We start from the raw sequence: 17,500 nt of genomic DNA on the forward strand, positions 1-17,500 counted from the left end.
AACATATAAATGTGCATCTATCAAGGCACGCACATACAGATTTGTTTTATTTATATATACATATTACATTCTAAAAGGCGGGTTTGCCTAATGAACCGTAAAACAAAGCGCAATAAATATAAAACATTACCATCATTGTAATTGTAAAATGTTTTTTTTTATTTTTTAGGTCAGTACCCCCTCTCGCTTTTATTATATATCACAGTTTCGGTAGGAATTACATACGATTTTTCCACGCAAGGAAAAAAATTACCATATGTAAGATTCCATAAAGGCGATTTTACATAAACCCCCTCTGACTGCTCTAACATTAGAGAGCGAGGGAAGGATGGCAAAGTTTCAGTATGATTTTTCTTCTTTTTCTTTTTTTGTAGTACCAACTTTGTTACCTGCAATACAGATTATGTGGATTTCATTGTAGATTTTTGTTTCTGTTCTTTTTCGTTTTTTTTCGATTTTCCTGTCCAGATTTTTCCTTTTTTTTTAATCGAACAGTTCTGGAATTTGTTAATACAAACACCCTACATTTTTTTTTCTGAACTCTGGACCGCCCTTGTTCATTTTATTAAGGAATGTCCATTTGAAAATCCCCCCCCCCCTACACCCTTTTCCAAATCTATGGATATCGTGTTCTTGAGGTTGTGGTGTTCAAAATGTTCATCCCTCACCCTTTTTTATATATATAGTTATGTATCCCTCTTCCTTATTTTTTTAGGATGCTCCGTTCAAAATGTTCACCCTCCACCTTTTTTATTATTAAACCATGTCTCCTCTTCTTTTTTTCTGTTCAAAATGTCTTTTCATGCTCTTCTCAATGTTCACTTCTTTAGCCATGTATTTGAGAGTGTGTGTATGTATATGTATATATATATATATATATATATATATATATATATATATATATATATATATATATATATATATTGATAACGTAGGTCAACTATCCAAACACTTTTCACTCTTTCGTACATTTTTTTTCTCGAACTCCTAACCTTCCTTTCATCTATTTTCTTTCTCTTTTTCCTTTCCCCATCATCTTCCTTCTTTTCTCTATCTCCTTCCTTCCACCTCATTCTTCTTTTCTATCTCCTTATCACTCACTTTCTCACCATCTTCCTTCTTTCCTCTGTCTCCTTCCCTCCTTCCCTCCTCCCTCCTCCCTCCCTCCTCCCTCCCTCCCTCCCTTCCTCCTCCCTTCCCCCCCGCATCACTCCAAGCCGAAGCCCTCCGCATTGTCCAGGGCGATGAAGAGCTTGTTCCTCAGCGTCGCCTTGTCGTTGTACGGGGGGAGGACGAGCTGGTTGAAGCACGTGTGGGCCTGCGGGAGCATGTGCGTGTGCCCTCGCCAGCAGGAGACCTTGAAGGACATCTCCCCCATGCCTCCGACGGGGATCCTGTCGCTGCCGGTCGTGAAGAGCAGGAACCGCTTCTGCTGGGCGATCGTCATCTCGTTGATGACCTCCCAGAACCACCTGGGGGAGAGGGGGAGAGAGGGGAATGAGGGAGAGGGAGAGGGAGAGGTGAATGAAGGAGAGGGAGACAGAGAGAGAGGTGAATGAAGGAGAGGGAGACAGAGAGAGAGGTGAATGAAAGAGGGAGAGACAGAGAGAGAGAGGGGGGGAGAGAGGTGAATGAAGGAGAGAGGGAGAGAGAGGGGCGGGGTGAAGGGGAGGGAGAGGGAGAGAGAGGTGAATGAAGGAGAAGGAGAGAGAGAGAGAGAGAGAGAGAGAGAGAGAGAGAGAGAGAGAGAGAGAGAGAGAGAGAGAGAGAGAGAGAGAGAGAGAGAGAGAGAGGGAGGTGAGTGTACTTAGAAAAGAAAAAAATATGTATAATAAAAGAGGGGAAAATTATGTTCAGAAAAGAGATTAAATTAAGAGAGATTAAAAAAAGAAAAACAAGTTTAACCAAAAAAGAAAAAAATTGTATAATCCCAAACGAAAATATGTGTAATCAAAGAAGAAAAAAGTATAATAAGAATAGAAAACAATATAATCAAAAAAGAAAAAAATGCATAATCAGAAAAAGGAAAAAAATACAATTGCAAAATAAAAGATATAATCAAAAAAGAAAAAAAAAGTATAATAAAAAGTATGAAGTATGATAAAAAAGAAAACATGTATAATTAAACGTAAAAAAAAAAAAAAAAAAAAAAAAACTATAAAATAAAATGTATAATTACATGTAAAAACGTATAATAAAAAATATATAATCAAAATTAAGGATGTTTACACGCCCACGCACCTTATCGTAGGGTATTCAGGACTGTAACCATCGTATTCTGTAACTTTTCTAAGCTCGTTCAGGTCAATGGTTTGCGTGCCACAAACCAGCATCTCGACCTCCTCTGGGCGAAGCATCTGGAAGCAGAAGGAAATAGAAAATAAGAGATATCTAACCTTTTTCTCTTTTTTCAAATTCGTTTTATGATTACAATTGTGATTATCAATTTTCTTTTGTTTTGACGAATCTTGTTTCATTATCTTGTTTATTGTTATTTTCTGTTTTTTTAGCTTTTAGTTTTTTTTTCTTGTAATTATTAGGAATATGTCTACAAAGGGATGAAAAATCGATTGGTTTATGAATATGCTTGTATCTTAGGGTAAGAAAAAAATAGGTTCGTATCCTGCAATATTTTTCTTCCTCATAATTCCGTCCAGAAACAGAACGAAAATGCGCGCGCTTCTTACATTCCCTGACTACATCATCAAGAACATACACACACAACATACGTACATCCGCATACATTCATAACCTCCATAAACTCACGATCAAGGCATTCGAAGCGCAGACAGTATGGAATCCCAAGTAAAAGGCTCTGAACTGTTCGTAGATGGCCGTGTTGAGGATCCAATCCAGATAGAGAGTCACGAATTCTTGTCGGTTTTCATTAGTTACCGGTAGCGTCTCTCCGTTTTCTTTGAGGTTGAAAGTCTTCGGTTGGCCGTATTCCTCGAGGGAAACCTGGCGGGAAAAAGGGAATTTATTTTTGGTTCAGAAAAGAAGAAAAAAGAGGAAAAGAGGGATAGGGAGAGACAGAGAGGGAGAAGGAGAGGGAGAGGGAGAAGGAGAGGGAGAAGGAGAGGGAGAGGGAGAAGGAGAAGGAGAGGGAGAAGGAGAGGGAGAGAAAGAGAGAGGGAGAGAGAGAGGGAGAGAGAAAAAGAGAGAGAGAGAGAGAGAGAGAGAGAGAGAGAGAGAGAGAGAGAGAGAGAGAGAGAGAGAGAGAGAGAGAGAGAGAGAAAGAGAGAAAGAGAGAGAGAGAGAGAGAGTGAGAGAGAGAGAGGGGGGGAGGAAAGCGAGATAGACAGATAGAGAGAAATATAAAATCATATATAAATACATATATGGATAGACAAATAGAACTAAATAGATAGATAGATAGAGCTAGATAGAAAGACGAAGAGAAAAAATAATGAATGAGATATCTCTTCTCATTTAGTCTATGTAAAAAGTTTTTTGACATACCGAAAAAGTCAGTAGGACCGAACAACAATAACAAAATGCAAGACCTAAAAAATACAAAGTATGACCGAATTCAACATAAAATGAACCAGAATAAACTCAAATAAGACCGAATTATAGAAAATAGAACCAAGAAAAAAAGCAAGACCCGAAAAATGCAAAATAAGACCGCAAAAACAAAGAAGGAACGAATATCACAAATTGGAACCCTCCCTCCCTCTCCCCCCCTCCAAAAAAAGAAATAAAAGGAACCAAAACACCATAAAGAACTAGAAAAAAATAACAAAAAACAAAAGAGGACCGAATGAAAGATAACAAAAAAAAAAAACATAGTATAGCCGAAAATTACATAATAGAACCCCCTTAACCCCAAAACTCACCGAAAAAAAAAGAAACCCGAATTTAAAGAAAGACCCCCCCAAAAAAACAATGTAGGATCGAAAAAGATAAGAAATTTCAAAATCACGAAGAAAGGAAGACCAAAAAAGAGCCGGATTTACTTGAAAGCTGAGGATCGAAAAAATAAGAAATTTCAAAATCACGAGGAAAGGAAGGCCAAAAAAGATTTACCTGAAAGCTGAGGCACATGTCATCCTCGACGTCGCCCTCGTACCGCAGGAGCTCTCGGAGGCCGTGGGCGACTTCCTGAAGGAGGGGAAAGGAAGAGAAATGATTGCAGTTTTACGTATTTTGTTGCGTCGAACGAATGGTGAACAAAGGGAAGGAAAGCGAAAGTAACTGTTCCAGCCTGACGTATTTTGTTGAAGAAATGGTGAGCACAAATAAGGGAAATGAAAAGATATTATTGTATTTTGGCGTCCTTTTGTGATGTCTTTTTGATATATTAGATATTCAGTGTGATCTTTCAGGGTTATGAAATTGAGAACAAAATTGTGAACAAAGACAACGGAAGGGATTTCAGGGGAATGTAATAAAGAACAAATGATGAACAAGACAGCAAATTGTCCTCCCATATATATATATATATATATATATATATATATATATATATATATATATATATATATATATATATATATATATATATATATATATATATATATATATATATACATATATAAATATATATATATATATATATATATATATATATATATATATATATATATATATATATATATATATATATATTTCCTCCCATTTTCATTCAATTTTTCATTTTCATTTAATTTTCATCCCATTTTCATTCAATTTTCCTCCCATTTTCATTAAATTGTCAATTTTCATAAAATTATCCATTTTCATTCAATTTTCCTCCCACTTACATTAAATTTCCCTCCCACTCTCCTCAAACTTTCTTCTCGCTTTCCTTAAATTTTCCTCAATTTCCCGTTCACTTACCGGCATAATTTCGCTCAGATCGTCCAAACTGGGCTCCTTCGCTATACCCACGGCCATGTGTTCATAGGCGGGGACCACAGGGGGGCTCAGCAACTTCCTAAAATGGTGTGAACAAATGGTGAACAAGTGGAGAGGGAGAGGGTGAAGGAGAGAGGGAGAAAGGGAGGGTGAAGGTAGAGAGAGATGGAGAAGGGGAGGGTGAAGGTAGAGGGAGAGAGATGGAGAAGGGGGAGGGAGAGGAGGGAGAGGGTGAAGGAGAGGAGGGAGAGGGTGGGAGGGAAAGGAGAGGGTGAAGGAGGGAGGGAGAAAGGGGTGAAGGAGGGAGAGAGGGAGAAAGGGAGGTGAAGGTAGAGGAGAGAGATGGAGAAAAGGGAGGAGGAAGGGTGAAGGAGAGAGAAGGTAGAGGAGGTGGGAGGGAAAGGAAGAGGGGTGAGAGGAGAGAGAGGGGGAGAAAGGGAGGGTGAAGGAGAGAGGGAGAGAGATGGAGAGGGGGGTGAAGAGGAAGGATGGGAGGGGAGATGGAGGATGGAGGGGAGAGGGTGAAGGATTGAGAAGGGAGAAGGGTGGGTGGAAAGAATAGAAGGAGGGAGGAGGGGGAGAGAAAGGAGGGAGGGAGAAGGGGGAGAAAAAGGAGGGAAAAATGGAGGGAGGGAGAAGGAGGAGAAGGTGGAGGGTGGGAGGGTGAACAGATGGTGAACAAAAGAGAGAGAGAGAGAGAGAGCGAATGAAAACAGTAGTAGTGGTCATTATATCAGTGATAAAGATGATGATGATGGTAATAATAATGATAGTGATAATAATGTGTTATGTGACCTCAAAAAAATGGAAAACGCACCCCCAATCCACACCCTTAAAACCCCACCTCTTATAACCCCATTTACCTGAAACAGATGGAGGGGAAGCGAATGTCGAGGATAATGGAGTTGTACACAGCCAGCCCCATTAACACTCCGATGAGGTTGTACTCTCTGAGGCTTCCTTGTTGTCCCATCGAGAACCAGTAGAGCCTCTTGGACGGGTGGTACACGAACATCTTGTTCTCGGGCTGTTGGGGGAGAGAGGGGGAGGGGTGAAAAGAGGGTGGGAGTGGGAGTGGGAATTGGGGTGTGGGTGGGGGTGGGGTGGGGGTGGGGATGGTGGTAGTGGGGGTGGTGGTGGTGGATGGTGGTAGTGGTGATGGAGGAGGAGGTGGAGGTGGTGGTGGTAGAGGTGGGGGTGGTGGTGGTGGTGATGGAGGAGGAGGTGGAGGTGGTGGTGGTGATGGAGGAGGAGGTGGAGGTGGTAGTGGTGGTGGTAGAGGTGGGGGGTGGTGGTGGTGGTGATGGAGGAGGAGGTGGAGGTGGTGGTGGTGATGGAGGAGGAGGTGGTGGTGGTTGTGGTAGAGGTGGTGGTGGTGGTGGTGGTGGTGGTGGTGGTGGTGGTGGTGGTGGGGGTGGGGGTGGTGAGGGGATGGTGGTGGTGGAGGAGGAGGAGGTGGAGGTGGTGGTGCTAGAGGTGGTGGAGATGGTAGTGGTGGAGGTGTTGTTGATGTTGTTGAGAGAGAAAGAGAGAGAGGGGGGGGGGGAGATAGAGTGGGTATGTATATGTGAGTGTGTGTGTGTATATATGTATGTTTATGCATGCGTATTCGTATTTCTATTTGTACATGCATATATATATATATCTCCATACATATACGTACATGAACATACCCACATACGCATACAACATACACCCACAACACACAAAACACACACATACACACCTCTCTCTACAAACCACACCACCATACCCCCACTCTCTCCCCCCCTCCCCCCCTCCCCCTAACAACCCCCAACCAGTTACCTTAAATATCTGTTTGATGAGGAGGAGGAACCACTCCTTGGTGAGGCCGCCCATGTCGAGGCCAGGCTCGCCCTCGAAGGTCACCTTGAGTTTCTTCTTCAAGTCCCTCTTCTTGGTCGCGATCTGGAGGTTTGGGAAAGGGGGGGGGTGTTATTAGTGTTAATATTTTTGTTGCTTGTTTTGTTGTTGTTATCATCATTATCATTACTATTACTATAATCATTTTCATTATCATCAATATTATTATCATTATCAATTGTTATATCATCATTATTATTATTATTATTATTATTATTATTATCATTATTATTATTATTATTATCATCATTATTATTATTATCATTATTATTATTATTATTATTATTATTATTATTATTATTATTATTATTATTATTATTATTATTATTATTATCATTATCATCATTATAATAATGATAATAATAATAATAATAATAATAATAATAATAATAATTATTATTATTATTATTATTATCATTATTATTATTATTACTGTTACTATTGTTATCATTATGATTATTGCTATTACTATTATCATTACCAAAATCATCATTATTATTACCATTATTGATGTTGCTCATTATATTATAATGATAATGATAACCATAATCATTACTATCATTATCCTCGTTGCTATTATGTTTTTTATCATTATCGTCACTACTGTCATTATCATTACCATCATTATCATTAACATTACTACTAATATCAGCATTATTATCGTTATTGTTGTTTTTGTCATAATAATAATAATGATAGCAGTAATGATAATAATAACAACAACAACAACAACAATAATAATGATAATGATAATAGTAATAACGGTAATAATAATAATAATGATAATGATGATAATAATAATAACAACAGCAACTACAAAACAACAACAACAATAATAATAATGATAATAATTATGATAATATTTTCCCACCTCCTTCTTCTTCTTCTTCTTCTTCTTCCTCCTCCTCCTCCTCCTCCTCCTCCCCCTCCTCCTCCTCCTCCTCCTCCTCCTCCTTCAGAGAATCTCCTCGCCTCCTCCTCCTTCTCCTCCTTGCCTCCTCCTCCCTCCTCCTCCTCCTCCTCCCCCTCCCTCCTCCTCCCTCTCCTCCTCCCTCCTCCTCCCTCCTCCTCCACTCTTTTTCCCTCCCCTCCTCCTCCTCCTCCTCCTCCTCCTCCTCCTCCTCCTCCTCCTCCTCACCTCCTTCAGAGAATCCTCCACCAGGCAGTTCCTCCTAACGTTGATGTTGAGGAAGAAGATGTCAATTTGAGGAGGCTGATGTCGTGCCACCTTCGCCACCAGTGATCTCCTTGCTGTCAGGATCATCTGCTGCTCCGCGTCCTGGGATGAGGGAAGGTTGGTTGGCTTGGCAGGTTGTTGTCAGTGTTGGCAGGTTGTGAGGGTGTTGTCAGGTTGATCAGTTGTTGGCAGATTGTTGTCAATGTGATGAGGGAAGGGTTGTTTGTCTTGGCAGGTTGTCAGTGTTGGCTGGTTGGGAGGGTGTTGTCAGGGTGATCAGTTGTTCGGAGGTTGTCAGTGTGATAAGAAGGGTTGGTTGGCTTGACAGGGTGTTGTCAGGTTGATCAGTTGTTGGAAGCTTTGGGTTGGTAGGTTACAAGGGTGTTGTCAGGTTGTTGTCAGGGTGTTGTAAGTTCGTTATAAGGTTGTCAGTCGGGAGGTTAGGTTGGCAGGTTGGTTGGATGTTATCATGTTATTAGGTTGCTGCCAGGTTATTGGGTTGTTATTAAGTTGTTATCAGGTTGTTATTAGGTTCACCTGATTGGGTTGTTGTCAGGTTGTTATTTGGTTGTTGTTAGGTTGTTTTTTTAGATTTGTAAGGTCGTCAAGTAGTTAGGTGTTCTGTTTCTCTATCTATTCATCAATCTGTTTACTTATCTGTATTTCAAATCTATGTTTATCTATTTGTCTGTCTTTTTATCTATTAGTTATTAATCAATCAATCTATTTGCCTTTTTTTTTAAATATCCTTTCTTAGCCACGATAGATAATACTGAATAACACATTATGTCACCTGAATTCGATAGATAAAAAAAACGCGCGCACACATAAACACACATACACACACACACACAAACACACACACACACACGCATACACACACATACACACACACACACATATATAGATAGATATAGATTGATAGATAAAGGGATACGCTTACATACATACATAGAGACAGACAGACACATGCAACCAAACGACTGACAAAAACCTCTTCACAAACCTTCGTCAGTATATGCCTCTTGGCGACGATGGACAGTATGAAAGGATACTGACAATACGAGAAGGAATCGGGTTTCTCCGGCAGTTGCCACGTCCTGTATTCCGTCATGAGGTCCAGGTGGTCGAGGGCGTGGTTGTAGAACTCAGTGTAGTGCAGGAGAGGCGGCTGGGAGGACGTGTTGCTCGCGTCTGGAATGGAGATGGGGAAGGGGAAGGAGAGGACGGGGGAGGGAGAGGGAAGGGGAAGGGGTATGGAGAAGGGGAGGGAAGGGGTAGGGGTATGGAGAAGGGGAGGGAAGGGGTAGGGGGGGTATGGAGAAGGGTAGAGGAAGGGGTAGGGGTATGGAGAAGGGGAGAGGAGAGGGAAGGGGTAGGGAGGTATGGAGAAGGGGAGGGAAAGGGAAGGATGAGAGAGAGGGAGACGAAAGGGAGGGATGAAATTGAAGGGGAAGAGAGAGGGAAATTGAAGGGAAAGGGAAAGGGAGAGGGAGGGAGAGAGAAAAAGGTATTTGGGTTAGTAGGTGTGTTGAATGTTGGGGGTGAAGTCTAGGAGATGAAATGATGGAGATGGTGCGTTGTTGGTGTTAAGGAGATTAACTTGTTGGGGTTGATGGAATGCTGTTATAGATTCAAAATATGAATGAGGATGAATAGCTGTAGCAAATGTATGCATTTCTGATGAAATTTAATCAAATAGATTATTCTCTTTCTTATCCTTTTCTAGATTTGATAAAATAAAATATTGCGTAATGAGAAGTGAAAGATAAACTATTGTAAATAAACCAGGGGAGGGAAAAACACGCACAAAGCAAACACAAAAATAAACAGAAATCAAATATATACATACACGCCAACACATAGACACAAACACACCCAAAATAACATAACCAAAACTATAGAAAACTGGCCCCACAACCCACAACCGTTAGGTCGGAGGTCACCGCATCTTCATATTTTAGGAAAGGAAGAAATGCTACTCAAGGATACTTCTCGCGGAAGAAAAAAACATGAAAATAAACGCATAGATATAAATAGATACAGAGAGAGAGAGAGAGAGAGAGAGAGAGAGAGAGAGAGAGAGAGAGAGAGAGAGAGAGAGAGAGAGAGAGAGAGAGAGAGAGAGAGAGAGAGAGAGAGAGACAGAGAGAGAGAGAGAGAGAGAGAGAGCTTAGATGTAGAGAGAGAGAGACAGAGAGAGAGAGAGAGAGCAGAGAGAGAGAGAGAGAGAGAGAAACAAACACAGAAAGAGAAATATTTCTAGACCACCCACCCATACACCCACACAAACACAGAGAAAGAGACAACAAAAGAGACATCACAACCCACATCAAAGAGAGAGAGAAATGAGAAAGAGAAAGAGAGAGAGAAATTGATAGATGCATAGATATAAACAATAATGACTACACACGTTGCAAAACAAACAAATAGAACTTACAATACATAACTACAAACACAAAAAACAACCCCCTACAACCCACCCACCCATACACCCACACACCCACAAACAAACAAAACAAAACGCACATCAAAAAACAAAACAAAACCACAAGCATCGCCAACCCAAACAACACCAAAACAAAACCACAAGCACCGCCCACCCACACAACACCAAAAACAACACCAAAACAAAGCCACAAGCGCATCCCACTCACAGATGATCGCCAGGACCTTCGTCGCGGTCGGGATCCACCACTTGCTCTTGCTGAGGGGCGGCAGCGAGCGGTCGGGCGGAGGGAACTGCCTGACGGTGATGAACTGGATGACGAAGCCCACGATCATCCTGAGCCGCGGAACCTCCAGGCTGGAAGGAGGAGGGAAGGGGGTGAGTGAGGGGGAGGAGGGGTGTTGAGGAGGGGGGTGTTGAGGAGGGGGGTGTTGAGGAGGGGGGTGTTGAGGAGGGGGGTGGGAGGAGGGAGGGAGAGGGAGAGGGAGAGTAGGGAGGGTGGGGTGGGAGGGGAACCTCCAGGCTGGAAGAAGGAGGGATGGAGGGGTGAGTGAATGGGGGAGGGGTGTTGAGAAAGTGGAGTGGGAGAAGGGAGGGAGAGGGAGAGTAAGGTGGGTGGCGTGGGGTGGAAGGGAAGGGGTAGGTGGAGGGAGAAATGAGGGAGAGAGAGAGAGAGAGAGGTAGACAGACACGCTGATGGAAACAGACATAAACAGACTAACAGAGGAAGAGACAGACAGAGAGACAGATAGATAGCTAAAGAGAGAGAGAGAGAGAGAGAGAGGAGAGGAGAGGAGAGGAGAGGAGAGGAGAGGAGAGGAGAGAAAGAAAGAAAGAAAAGAAAGAAAAAGAGAAGTAGAAACCCAAGAAGAAGAATAAAAAAGAAAATACAACAAAACACCAAAGAAAGAAAGAATGAAAAAGAGTAGAAATCCAAGAAGAAGAAGAAAAAAGAGAATAAACAAAACACCAAAAAAAGAAAGAAAGAGAAAAAGAAGTAGAACCCCAAGAAGAAAAAAAAAAGAAAATACAACAAAACACCACCAACCTCCCCCCCCCCCACCCACCCACCCAAACCCTCCACCCCCTCAAAAAAAAAAAAAAAAAAAAAAAAAAAAAAAAACTCCGCACAAAAAACTCACGTCCTGAACCAGTTGACGAGGAGCTGGTGGTCGCCGTTCGAGAGCGACGTGATGTTCCTGAGGACGTGAGCGAGGACCGTGTAGGAGGACTGCGTCAGGAACACGGGCGTCTGCAGGAGGATGAAGAGCGCCCTCACCCTGTCCTTGCTGAAGAGGTGAGGTCGCTCCTGCAGAAGGGCGTTGATGACCGCCTTCAGGAAGTGCTTGTGGACGACTGAAGGCTGGAGTAAAGGAGAGCAGAGAAGGTGTGGGAAGATGAGGCTGGTTTAATTTTTTATTTATATATCAGTTCATTTAATTTTATATTTTTTTAGGGAATGGTTGGATTTTTATTGATTTTTGTGGTTATTTATCTATTGATTTGTGTGTGTGTGTGTATCTTTGTATGTGTGTGTGTGTGTATCTTTGTATGTGTGTTTGTGTGTGTGTGTGTGTGTGTGTGTGTGTGTGTGTGTGTGTGTGTGTGTGTGTGTGTGTGTGTGTGTGTGTGTGTGTGTTTGTGTGTGTGTGTGTGTGGATCTTTGTATGCATGTATGTTTGTGTGCGTGTGTGTATCTTTGTGGATGTGTGTATATCTTTGTATGTATGTGTGTGTGCGTGTGTGTGTGTATGTGTGTGTGTGTGTGTCTGTGGATCTTTGTATGTATGTATGTTTGTGTGCGTGTGTGTATCTTTGTGTATGTGTGTGTATCTTTGTATGTATGTATGTATGTATATGTGTGTGTGTGTATGTATGTATGCATGTATGTATGTATGTATGTATGTATGTATGTATGTATGTATGTATGTATGTATGTATGTATGTATGTATGTATGTATGTATGTATGTGTGTGTGTGTGTGTGTGTGCGTGTCCATGTGCATGCCAAGCTTACCATCTCATGCACAGAATCATGAACAGTGTAGACCAGTTCCATCTTGAGTCCCGGGTCGTCAGCGCGCGCCCCGTCGAAGTCCGGGTCGCGCTGTTGGGAGAGAGGCGACTTGGTTTATTTCAGAACGACCTGGTTTGATCAAGAAATTATCGGTCTAATAAAGAACTTGGTTTAAGAAAGAAATTATCAATTCAGTGAAGAACTTTGGTTTAATAAAAAAATAATTGATTTAATGAAGAACGACCTGGTTTAATCAAGAAATTATCAGTCTAATAAAGAACTTGGTTTAATAAAGAAATTATTAATCCAGTAAATAATTCGATTTAATGAAGAAATTACCAGTTCAGTGAAGAACTTGGTTTAATAAAAAAAAGATAATTGATTTAATAAAGAACGACCTGGTTAAATAAATAAATTATCAATCTAATAAAGAACTTGGTTTAATAAAGTAATAATTGATTTAATGAAGAATGGTTTGGTTTAATAAATAAATAATTAATCTAATATAGAACGACTTTTTTACAGGACAACCTAGTTTGATAAAGAAATAATAGATTTGATAAAGAATGACGGTTTATTACAGACCGACCTAGTTTGATAAAAATAATAATTTTAATAAGGAACAACAAGATTTATCACAGGAAGACCTGGTTTAATAAAGAAATATCAAAATTAATAAACAATGATTTGATTTATTACAGGATGACTTCCCTTAATGAATAAGTACTAATAGGTTTAATAAAAACGACTTGGTCCATTGCAGAACGACCTGGGTTGATAAAGAAATAATAAATGGAATAATGAACAATCTTGTTTATTACAGAACGACCTAGTTTATTACAGAACGACCTGGTTTATTACAGAACGACCTAGTTTATTGCAGAACGACCTAGTTTATTGCAGAACGACATATTTTATTACAGAACGACCTAGTTTATTACAGAACGACCTAGTTTATTGCAGAACGACCTAGTTTATTGCAGAACGACATATTTTATTACAGAACGACCTAGTTTATTACAGAACGACCTAGTTTATTACAGAACGACCTAGTTTATTACAGAACGACCTAGTTTATTGCAGAACGACCTAGTTTATTGCAGAACGACATATTTTATTACAGAACGACCTAGTTTATTACAGAACGACCTAGTTTATTGCAGAACGACATATTTTATTACAGAACGACCTAGTTTATTACAGAACGACCTAGTTTATTGCAGAACGACCTAGTTTATTGCAGAACGACATATTTTATTACAGAACGACCTAGTTTATTACAGAACGACCTAATTTATTACAGAACGACCTGGTTTATTATAAAACGACCTAGTTTATTACAGAACGACCTAGTTTATTGCAGAACGTGTTAGTTTACCACACAACGACTTGACTTACCACAGTCTCTTTTCATAACACAACACAATCTAACATTCACACCTTCACATTCACACCCACGCATTCTACCCTGTGGTTATCGTCTTTCGTTCCCTCAATTCCCGAAGCAAATCTAATAAACTCTATCATTATTCTTACTTGTTATTTAGGTTGCTGACCCTCGGATAACCGGTTGAAATGGCGATTCAAATCTATGTTGCTATGAGACCGATAGATCGATCTGGGAAGGAGGTGAACAGAACGTGTGAATAGTGTATGATTGAGCTAGCTTTGTGCAGGTTTTTTTTGAAAGGTCAAAGGTCAGTAAACAAGGGCTAGTGTGTATTTTGTATCGAAGTTTTTTTTATATTAAATGGAGGTTTCGTTGTGTTTTTGTTGGTGGTGTCGTAGTGGGTGTGGATGTCAATATTATTTTTATTATTATTGTGATCGTATTCATGTTGTGTTTTTTGTCATTATCGTCATTTTTCTCCTATTCCTCCTCCTCCTGATTATCATTTTCACTATCTTCATCGTCACTAACTACCTCAACATCGACATCACTATGTTCACCATTTTCCTTCCAAACTTCTTCACTAACGTCACGCTCCACCATCATTATCACTATTTTCATCACCACCTCTTCCGCCTCATCACCATCCTTCTCATCCTCATCATCTCTACCTCACTATCTTCACCATCCTCATCCTCATTCCCATCATTATCAACCTACAACTCATCATCACTATCGTTATCACCATCAAGCTCCTCACCGTCCCCCTCATTATCACCATCATCACCCTCTACCTCCTCACCCTCACCATCAATCTATTCACCATCACCACCATCACCTTCATCCTCAACAACCTCCACCATCACCATTAGTTTCCACCTCCTCACCATCACCATCAATTTCCCCCTCACCTTCCTCATCCTCCTTTCTACCTCCTCACCATCCTCATGTCCACCCCCTCATCCCCATTTCCACCTCCTCACCATCCTCATCCTCACTACTATCCTATCCTCATTTCCACCTCACCCCATCCTCATTTCTACCTCACCCCATCCTCATTTCCACCTCCTCACCATCCTCATCCTCACTATTATCCTATCCTCATTTCCACCTCACCCCATCCTCATCCTCATTTCCACCCCCTCACCATCCTCATTTCCACCTCCTCATCATCCTCATTTCCACCCCCTCACCATCCTCATTTCCACCCCCTCACCATCCTCATTTCCACCCCCTCACCATCCTCATTTCCACCCCCTCACCATCCTCATTTCCACCCCCTCACCATCCTCATTTCCACCCCCTCACCATCCTCATTTCCACCCCCTCACCATCCTCATTTCCACCCCCTCACCATCCTCATTTCCACCCCCTCACCATCCTCATTTCCACCCCCTCACCATCCTCATTTCCACCCCCTCACCATCCTCATTTCCACCCCCTCACCATCCTCATTTCCACCCCCTCACCATCCTCATTTCCACCCCCTCACCATCCTCATTTCCACCCCCTCACCATCCTCATTTCCACCCCCTCACCATCCTCATTTCCACCCCCTCACCATCCTCATTTCCACCCCCTCACCATCCTCATTTCCACCCCCTCACCATCCTCATTTCCACCCCCTCACCATCCTCATTTCCACCCCCTCACCATCCTCATTTCCACCCCCTCACCATCCTCATTTCCACCCCCTCACCATCCTCATTTCCACCCCCTCACCATCCTCATTTCCACCCCCTCACCATCCTCATTTCCACCCCCTCACCATCCTCATTTCCACCCCCTCACCATCCTCATTTCCACCCCCTCACCATCCTCATTTCCACCCCCTCACCATCCTCATTTCCACCCCCTCACCATCCTCATTTCCACCCCCTCACCATCCTCATTTCCACCCCCTCACCATCCTCATTTCCACCCCCTCACCATCCTCATTTCCACCCCCTCACCATCCTCATTTCCACCCCTCACCATCTTCATTTCCACCCCCTCACCATCCTCATTTCCACCCCCTCACCATCCTCATTTCCCCCCCCTCACCATCCTCATTTCCACCCCTCACCATCTTCATTTCCACCCCCTCACCATCCTCATTTCCACCCCCTCACCCTCCTCATTTCCACCCCCTCACCATCCTCATTTCCACCTCCTCACCATCCTCATTTCCACCCCCTCACCATCCTCATTTCCACCCCCTCACCATCCTCATTTCCACCCCCTCACCATCCTCATTTCCACCCCCTCACCATCCTCATTTCCACCCCCTCACCATCCTCATTTCCACCCCTCACCATCTTCATTTCCACCCCCTCACCATCCTCATTTCCACCCCCTCACCATCCTCATTTCCACCTCACCCCCATCCTCATCCTCATTTCCGCCATCCTCTCCTTACCTTGAACGTGGCGCATATGCTGGCGTAGGATTCGAAAGTGTCGAAGTAGAATTTCTTCATCTCCGTGTAATTCTTCGTCTCCTTCGATTTCCTTACTTCTTGCCTGAGGAGAGGCGTAGCATGGTCATTGTATTTTCTTTATAAAGCATTTTGATAAAAAAAATTGTATTTTCTTTATAAAGCATTTTGATAAAAAAAACATTGTATTTTCTTTATAAAGAGAAGTGATACGGTGTAGGATGGTCATTGTATTTTCTTTATAAAGCATTAATGATAGTTTTGTTTTTGTCATAGTCGTTTTGGTATTGTCATTATCATCATTTTCATTATCATTGATATCATGATACTTACAATCATTTTCATTATTATTGTAATCTTTATTATTGATTTATTATCCTCATTATCATTATCATGACCATCATTAACAGTATTGATAATGCAATTTTTATCATTGTCATTAATATTACTATTACTATCATCATTATCATCATCAAAACATAATTGATATATATATATCATTATCATCATTAAAACATTAATGATATCTTTATCATCATCACCATTACCATCATTAAAAACATTAATGTTAATGATATTTTTATCATGATTATCACTATTATCATTAAAAACATTAATGATATCTTTATCATTATCATCAGCATTAAAAAATAATGATATCTGCATCATCATCATCATCATTAAAAACATTAATGATATCTTTATCATCATCATCTACATTAAAAAAATAATGATATCTGTATCATCATCATCATCATCATTAAAAACATTAGTGATATCTTTATCATCATCATCAATTATCATTATTAAAATTACTACCGATATCTTTATCACCATCATAATCATCACCATTAACATTATTAATACCTGTTTTATCATCATCATTATAAACATTCGTGATATCTTTATCATCACCATCCTTATCACCAAAAACATTATTAATACCTGTTTTTATCATCATCACCATTAGAAACATTCGTGATATCTTTATCACCATCATAATCATCACCATTAACATTATTAATACCTGTTTTATCATCATCATCACTAAAAACATTCGTGATATCTTTATCATCACCATCCTTATCACCAAAAACATTATTAATACCTGTTTTACCATCACCATCATTAAAAACATTCGTGATATCTTTATCACCATCATAATCATCACCATTAACATTATTAATACCTGTTTTATCATCATCATCATTAAAAACATTCGTGATATCTTTATCATCACCATCCTTATCATCCAAAACTTACATGAAATCTTCCCGCCTCGTCGTTCGCGCTGGATACACGGGTCTCTGGCTAGTACTCGGCGAGTCC

General features: G+C 40.9%; 1 protein-coding gene across 1 annotated transcript in view; it reads right to left on the minus strand.

The window, feature by feature from the left end:
• Nucleotides 1-1,207: 1,207 nt before the first annotated feature.
• Nucleotides 1,208-17,500, minus strand: part of LOC113810798 (probable E3 ubiquitin-protein ligase HECTD2) — a 75,833-nt gene continuing 59,540 nt past the window's right edge. Inside the window, exons 5-18 of the mRNA XM_070118841.1 lie at nt 17,435-17,500; nt 16,154-16,256; nt 12,366-12,455; nt 11,492-11,712; nt 10,558-10,706; nt 8,907-9,094; nt 7,862-8,002; nt 6,646-6,768; nt 5,703-5,866; nt 4,822-4,918; nt 4,030-4,104; nt 2,767-2,961; nt 2,242-2,357; nt 1,208-1,472 (exon numbers count right to left, since the gene is read on the minus strand). The exon at nt 17,435-17,500 is cut by the window's right edge and continues 92 nt beyond it. Of these exons, the coding sequence (XP_069974942.1) occupies nt 1,208-1,472; nt 2,242-2,357; nt 2,767-2,961; nt 4,030-4,104; nt 4,822-4,918; nt 5,703-5,866; nt 6,646-6,768; nt 7,862-8,002; nt 8,907-9,094; nt 10,558-10,706; nt 11,492-11,712; nt 12,366-12,455; nt 16,154-16,256; nt 17,435-17,500 (1,993 nt within the window). The remainder of the gene's footprint in view (nt 1,473-2,241; nt 2,358-2,766; nt 2,962-4,029; nt 4,105-4,821; nt 4,919-5,702; nt 5,867-6,645; nt 6,769-7,861; nt 8,003-8,906; nt 9,095-10,557; nt 10,707-11,491; nt 11,713-12,365; nt 12,456-16,153; nt 16,257-17,434) is intronic.

Source organism: Penaeus vannamei, chromosome 43, assembly GCF_042767895.1.
Source record: "Penaeus vannamei isolate JL-2024 chromosome 43, ASM4276789v1, whole genome shotgun sequence".
Classification (NCBI taxonomy): domain Eukaryota; kingdom Metazoa; phylum Arthropoda; class Malacostraca; order Decapoda; family Penaeidae; genus Penaeus; species Penaeus vannamei.